Here is a 7,898-nt window from a genome sequence, read left to right on the forward strand (position 1 = left end):
TAGCCCCCAGGTATTGGAAGTTGTAAACTAGTTACTGAGCAAAGCTACTACCCTAAAACAGTTCTTCTCACTTTGTTAGATTTTGTTTATATATATTTTTTGACTAGAGAAGTAAGTAATATATTGGCAATTTGAATAGAATTGAAACTTGATATATTGAGTTATTACCATACTTAAGATTTATTCTTATTTATACAATCTTTTGCATGTATTTGTTTTATTTCGAAATAGAAATATGAAACAAATGTTAATTTTAATTGAATTGAAATTTGATATATTAAGTTAATTGATGTTAATTCTCTCATGATACTTACTGCCCCTGTATAGGTACTGCCGGCTTCCACTGTCGATACAACCGAGCTCTCCCGCTTCGTTCAAACTCCCGAGCCAGAGCGATCGTCCCATGGTACTGCTCCTCCGATAGGGACAGAGGTATCTTCTGCAGGTTAACGTCGCAGATGAAACGGGGCGTACTACGAGATCTTAGCGGTAAGGGACTCCCGTTGCGTCTGAGCTTGGCTTCCGCGCTTACTGGCTCGACGAGATAGTCGTGTTGCTGTAAAGATAATAAGATAATTGGTAAAATTTGTATTTTTTTGTGAAAATGTAAGTTTGTGGGAATGATTTATAGGAAGAAACTATAAATAAATACTAAACTTGCGGGTACAACCATGTGTAAATCTCTGTTTTGGGAGTAGTGGCTCTAAAAAGAGCCGGTTTGGTCTCCACGTTTCGAACAGTATACTCTACTCGTCTTCAGGAGAATACTAAGCTAGTTGTGGTGGTGGAGCTAAAGTAGCTTTAGTATGGGGTAGATTTAATATACAAATATTGACTGCTTCGAGTGCTATGGTTAAAACTATGACTCCCGAGGTGATCCCCGGAGCGTTCTATTTTCCCGAGGCGAAGCCGAGGGAAAACAGAACGCTCCGGGGATCACCGAGGGAGTCATAGTTTTTAACCATTGCACGAGTAAAAGCAGTCAATATTTGTTTTATAACACCCCAAACATTTCTAAATACTGTACTATTATTATTAAGTTACAGACCTGAATGCTACAATCCACGGGCGACGCGAAATACAGATTACAAACACTTTTACTTACTGTGTTGCATGTAGTGTCGTGCAATCCGAAATGGTTACAGACTATTAATTTAGCATCCTCGTACACGCAACGGACGTCCAGGTACTGCACGCCGTGTGCTAGTCTGTCGGACTAGCGCACGGCGCCGTGTGCTAGTCTTCGGACTAGCGCATGGCAAACCGACGCACTATCACACGGCCGTCGTCTAGCAAAACTAAGACATGTCATGTGACGCGCTCTAAACCAATGAGCAGGCAGAATACTTGCAAGGGGTGTTATAATACGAAATATTGTTACGCTGACCAGTTTACACTTGTGCATCAGTGACTGCTGTGAAAAACAAGATCAAAAGGTGAAATTTTCAGCTGTCAGACAAAAATTGTTGTATAAAAACTAACACGTTCAAACAATTGTTGGCCTACCATCGCTTCAAACGATATATAAAATTTTATTTTTCTATGAAATAAAATAACAACTGGTGAAAAGATTTCACTAGATACTTGAACAGTGTTTACTTTCAGTCCAGCAAATCATTTTTTAAGTATCTTGGAAATCCATTTTGTCATGTCTGCAAATGTTTCAAACAGCACTCTTTAGTGCTAGGATACAACAGAATATTGCAGCTTATTTTACTGAGGTAAAAGGTTGAGGTTGGTTGCAAATTGGTTTTATTTACCTTTGTTGTGGTTGTGTCAGCCGAAAATTCTCTCTTCTGTAGAGCATCCTGAATGAAAAAAAGGTACACAATTAACCTATACAGATAGTACAAAAGTCATATCATTACAGCTGTGCTTCTCAATATATGCATATTTTTTTATGACACAACTTTATTTAATTTAGAATATTTTGATGACAACATCCAACTTAAAAATCAAAAGCTGGTCCATTTCTAACTTACCTTCAGATCTTTAATGTTCATGTCACCATAAAGCTGTATATTGGTGTCCCAGTACATGGCAAAGTTCTCCAGTTGAAGAAGTTTGAATTTCGTTGCTCCTTTTTCACCCTGGACAATCTTAGCTTGCTGTTAAAAATAAAGGTTGGTAACAATTGAAGTAAGTAAAGTGAACATAACAGTAGATTCTAGTCCATTAAAGCCATTGGAAACTTTGGTACAGAATTTTTTTTGAAAGTTCACAGATTTACAAATAACTTACAGGGTTTACAGAAGGTAATGGTGAAAGACTTCTCTTGAAATATTACTCCATGAAATGCTTTTCTTTTTTTTGAGAAAACATTAAAACAATATCAATTCTCGATGAGAATTACGGATTTATTTTAAACACATGTCATGACACGGCGAAATGTGCGGAAACAAGGTTGGGTTTTCTCGTTATTTTCTCCCGACTCCGATGACCGATTGAGCCTAAATTTTCACAGGTTTGTTACTTTATATAGAAGTTGTGATACACGAAGTGTGGGCCTTGGACAATACTGTTAACCGAAAGTGTCCAATGGCTTTAAAGAAAACACACTCAAAATTGGTAAATATTATCACAGTCAACCCTCCTACTGTCTGACCATTCAAAACATTCACATTCACTATGGTTGAAATATACAAATATATACAAAATATACAAATCGGCAATATCATGTGGTGAATGCATAATAATAGTTCAAAGTGAACCCTCCCACTGTCTGACCATGCAATATTTAATCCACTGTGGTTTTGAATGACACATGGCTGCTTGCAGTGTAATATCATGTGGTGAATGCATAATAATAGTTCAAAGTGAACCCTCCCACTGTCTGACCATGCAATATTTAATCCACTGTGGTTTTGAACGACACATGGCTGCTTGCAGTGTAATAACATGTGGTGAATGCATCGGTATAGAACACAGTCAACCCTCCTACTGTATGTTCACTCAAAATCACCAAGTGTGGTTCTGACTGATAGCACACTGTGCCAGCCTGCATTATGGAATCATGTGGTGAATGCATCTAAACATAACACAGTCAACCCTCCTACTATCTGACCATTCAATATCACCCAGTGTGGTTTTGACTGATAGACACACTGTGCCAGCCTGCACTATGAAATCATGTGGTGAAATCATCAACACAGTACACATATGAACTGTTAGTTGTGCACAGTTGTGCCGTCATAACACAGCCCATACAGTTAAAGGGGTTTCACATGGTTGGAAAGTGGTACCAATAGTAGGAGGGTTAAAAGAAGATTACGGAAATACGGACCCAGCTTTCATCGGTACTCTGCGCTGAGAGACTCTTGATTGTGATTCCAAATGCGAAGGTTTCGTTGGGGATGGTCGTGGTGTCCTCATATCGGATATGTACATCTCTGACCTTCAACTGTTACGAATTGAAAAATACAAGTATAAATCACATGGGAAACTGTCTGACTTATAAATCCATTCAAGGGGTGGAGCGGGATTTGAACCTGTGACCTCCAGAGAAATCTAGCCCTAAGGGCCAGCACCACCCAAAAATGTGTCAACATGTTGAATGGAAACTCAAGTTGACAACAAATAATGAGTTGGTTATTTTTTTATATATTTTTAATAACCCATAGCACTCACAGCAATTGCCGTGGTGCCCTCTGCTTTCACTGTGGTGCCCTGTGCAAGGTTTCTGTAAAATTTCCCTCACAGAGCTGCCCCTTACCCGAAGGATATTGCTATGCCCCTTCAACAGCAAAGTTCAAGGCCTGACTTTTACCAATTGGTGCTTTTGGTTGTACTTTTTAAGCCAGGATTCTAATAGCGACAACTTACCTGAATATTCTCCAAGACGTTATAAAACAGAGACGTGGAGTAAGCGTACCAAGATGAACCGCTCTCCGGTGCAGCTTTCTCAAATTTAGCCTGGAAGAAACAAACAGGACATTTACTGAATTTGTTTACTAGGTAAATACATATATACCTGTGAATTCTGTAAGATCTTCAAATTCATGTTTTTTATTCTAAAAGTCACTCACGGTAAGGGGCTACAAAAAAACAAAATATTAAATGTGAAAATGACTATGGGTAGCTGAAGGTAGGGATCGATATTCCTCTTAAAGGCACTGGTCACTATTGGTAATTACTCAAAATAATTATTGGCATAAAACCTTACTTGGTAATGATAGTATAAAACATTGTGAGAAACAGCTCCCTCTGAAGTGCCATAGTTTTCGAGAAATAAATAATTTTCCACGAATTTGATTTCGAGACCTCAGATTTAGAACTTGAGGTTTCGAAATCAACCATCTAAACGCACACAACTTCGTGTGACAAGGGTTATTTTTCTTTCATTATTATCTCGCAACTTCGATGACCAATTGAGCTCAAATTTTCACAGGTTTGTTATTTTATGCATATGTTGAGATACACCAACTGTGAAGGCTAGTCTTTGACAATTACCAATAGTGTCCACTGTCTTTAAAACAATCTAGGTTGTAGGATGGAGGGAAACATGCACCAGGCAAGGTTGAATGTGCTAATTAGAGATTGCCTAGAGCTAGTTGCCTGTAAATTGCCTCTTCAAGGCACTGGACACCATTGGTAAATACTCAAAATAATTGGTGGCTTAAAAACTTACTCGGTAGCAAGCAATGGAGAGCTGTTGATAGCCCTCTGAAGTAACATAGTTTTTGAGAAACAAGCTATTTCTCAGTAAAAAATTTGAATGCGTGAGGTCTCGAAGTCAAGCATCTGAAAGCACACAACTTCATGTGACAAGGGTGTTTTTTCTTCCATTATTCTCTCGCAACTTCGATGACCAATTTAGTTCATATGTTCACAAGTTTGATATTTTGTGCACATGTTGAGATACACCAAGTGAGAATTACTAAAGGTGCCCAGTGCCTTTTAGACAACACTTTGTAAACAACTTTTTGGGGACTTACTTTCCACTGTGACTCTAGAGCTTCAAGTTGTTGTTTCGTGCTCTGCTGCTTAGCCTGGTTTTCCTTCTCTTCATCATATGACGCTTTGACCGCTGGGCCGGCCACAAGATACAGGCTATCAATGGAGATCACGCATGGCTCGCTCTTAATGTGACGGACAGGGATTTGCAAAACGATCTTGCCGATAAATCCTGGGTTGAAAAATCAAAAATCAAAGATTAAATCAGCAGAATTTTTAAAGTTGCACAGAGGCACGACCTAAAGTTCCCAGTGCAAGTCTCAAATTTTGAAACGGACTTCGAAACAGATCTAGATTTTTCAGATGGTTTCAATACCATCCACTGTTGTTTTGAATGCCCACAATATGGTATAATGTGTTGAATTCATCTACAGTCAACCCTCCTACTGTCTGACCATTCAATATCATCATCCAATCTAGGATTTAAAGATATATTTATAACTATGCCAACCTGCAGTGTGATATCATCTGGTGACTGCATCTACACAATAGACCTTTAAGCATAGACATCATCCAGCCACCATCTTAGAGGTAAAACAGTGACAAAACAATCCAAACGCACAGATTTGTACGTGCGGCGCACAGGATTGGCCAATGACCAACATCCTTTTGACCTCTATGTGAGGGTGCCCTACTGAAATGACGCCATATGCATCTAAGGTCTATACACAGTCAACCCTCCTACAGTCTGAAACACTTTTGCTCATCCGAATAGGGTGACCAGAAAGTCAACTCTCCTACTATGTGACCATTTACTATCATTTCTAATCAAGAATCTCAGCAGGAGTGACGGGAAACAGTTAATCTTAATCAATTCTTTTAAGGAAGCTTTTTTTTACCAGCCTTGACTTCTATTGGTAGATCGAGATTCTTCAGAGCGTCTTTTCTCAGGGGAAGATTCTCAAGCTCCACAGCACCTGTCAATTACAAACCAAAAATTGTTTAACGGAAATATTTCTCACAATTTTATAGATAATGTGAAAACTTGTCTTGGATCCAATACACTGATACATTAGGCTCCGCCCACGGCGCACGTGTGAGCAAGATTACGTGAGCCTCTCCATTGCCATTCTGCACAACTATGTCGCGCGCGCCAAGCATACGCGCACGCATGTCAGACTTTACAGAGTCGGACTTTTGGTTGTGCAAAGATACTGACAACATAGGGAGACCACCAACATACGGCTAGATAGATCAGTTGGTAGAGGTGGCACATTTAACTGTGGAGGTGGTTGGTTCAAATCCTGCTCTAGTCACATTTTCTTTGTTCAATCAAAATTATAAATACTTACCACTGAGTAATCCAATAGACAGTTGGTCCGTGTTTAAATTCTCCACATATTCTCCCACATAGGTATTTAATACCCATGCTGCCAATCCTTCCAACATGTTGCTTGTTCAGTGCTTCTGTCGTTGATCAGTTCATGTTTTGAATAATGATCCAATCTTTATTAGCAAGTCTCATAGCGGCAACCTGTATCAACAATATCAACAAATTCAAACAAAGTTTAGGAACATTGCATAATTTGAAAAATATTAAATTATGTATTACAATTGCATTAAATTCAAATTGTACGTGTTGAACCAGATTGCCGTTTGCCACTCACGAGAGAATCTCGTAACCCTCCGACCATGCGGCCGTCGAGAGGAGGGTTACGCTATCGCAACTATTCACTTCATAAACATATACCGCCTCACTGCAAAAATGGCAAAAGATGTTTGTTGTCCACATTGAAAAACATAAAAACTTGACATCCCACTGGCCAAATACAAGTATACACAATCAATATCAAAAACTATATAAATTACAAAATAAGTTAAGTTAGATATACAAAGCAACAAAAAACCTGCAACCTAAAAAAACGCACCAGCCAAAACAACGCCAACCAGTCACATAGGACATCAAGACAACAGGCTAGAAACAAGCTATTTTTAAATAAATTAAATAAAATTACTGAAAATATGCGTATATGGGCTTTATTTAAGTTTAAAGTTTTAAATTTATGAATAATATTAATAATCCTACCCAAACTCCCAACCAAGGCCAAGTCTTATTTCTTATTTTCAAATTACATGAATTTTCATGAGGCAAGTGAGAATTATTCATGCATTCTCAGTATTATGGAAGTCAACACATTATCCATTCCAAAAACACTAGTTATTTCAATTTATGGTCGAGTTGACTCATTGATCCACCGAAGGATCGATCCCGGGGCGGGGGAGATCCCCACAGCGGTATATGTGCGCAATGTCGACGGTCGGTCCTCATCGCGCACCGCCGGGGTCGTGCTACGAAGGGTTTCCAGACGACCTCGCCTTGTTTTATTAAGGTCATAACATTGAGGTTATAACTATGACCTTTTAATAATTGTATCCATCATTTACCTTCGTTAAAAACTAAAGAAACACAAGTTTTCCTCCACAACACAGCTCTGTTTCAGTAGATAGCGGTGATAACGATAATCCTTTTTCCAAATTATGACGAAAGAAGGCTGCCATCTTTTACCTCATACAAAACTATTTTTTTCGGTATAAAGAGTTGTATCAATCAAATTAAAATAGATATATTTTTATATTATATAAAAACATTGTAGTACATTTAGCAATTTTAATAAACGTTATATATTAATTTTTTTATATTTTAACATAAAAACAATTGTCTTCAAAAATAGACATTTCCAATCACTTGTGTTATGCCAGTGGCTGTTTTGTGTATCATCAAAATATAGTTCGATTATTTGATCATTGACGCGTAAAAATATGTATTAATAATTGTTTAAAATTGTATTCAGCACAATTCGTCTCCTGCTTTTACCATGTTTAGTAAAGAAAAATGAAATAACAAGGAGAATTAGATTCTTTAAAGCTAAAAACCTTTAGAACTTTCCACTCCCTGGGTCCCTCTTACCTGTCCCATTAGCAAACAGCAAACAGCCGTAGTAAGA

The 7,898-nt window shown here is 38.1% G+C and overlaps 1 protein-coding gene across 1 annotated transcript in view; it reads right to left on the minus strand.

Moving 5' to 3' along the window:
* LOC139951108 (intermembrane lipid transfer protein VPS13D-like) overlaps positions 1 to 7,451 on the minus strand; it is a 63,689-nt gene extending 56,238 nt beyond the window's left edge. Inside the window, exons 1-9 of the mRNA XM_071949946.1 lie at positions 7,339 to 7,451; positions 6,246 to 6,427; positions 5,793 to 5,870; positions 4,935 to 5,125; positions 3,823 to 3,912; positions 3,284 to 3,400; positions 1,983 to 2,108; positions 1,761 to 1,808; positions 315 to 556 (exon numbers count right to left, since the gene is read on the minus strand). Of these exons, the coding sequence (XP_071806047.1) occupies positions 315 to 556; positions 1,761 to 1,808; positions 1,983 to 2,108; positions 3,284 to 3,400; positions 3,823 to 3,912; positions 4,935 to 5,125; positions 5,793 to 5,870; positions 6,246 to 6,342 (989 nt within the window). The 5' untranslated portion in view covers positions 6,343 to 6,427; positions 7,339 to 7,451. The remainder of the gene's footprint in view (positions 1 to 314; positions 557 to 1,760; positions 1,809 to 1,982; positions 2,109 to 3,283; positions 3,401 to 3,822; positions 3,913 to 4,934; positions 5,126 to 5,792; positions 5,871 to 6,245; positions 6,428 to 7,338) is intronic.
* Between the last annotated feature and the right edge of the window lie 447 nt (positions 7,452 to 7,898).

The sequence above is a fragment of the Asterias amurensis genome, chromosome 18 (assembly GCF_032118995.1).
Source record: "Asterias amurensis chromosome 18, ASM3211899v1".
Classification (NCBI taxonomy): domain Eukaryota; kingdom Metazoa; phylum Echinodermata; class Asteroidea; order Forcipulatida; family Asteriidae; genus Asterias; species Asterias amurensis.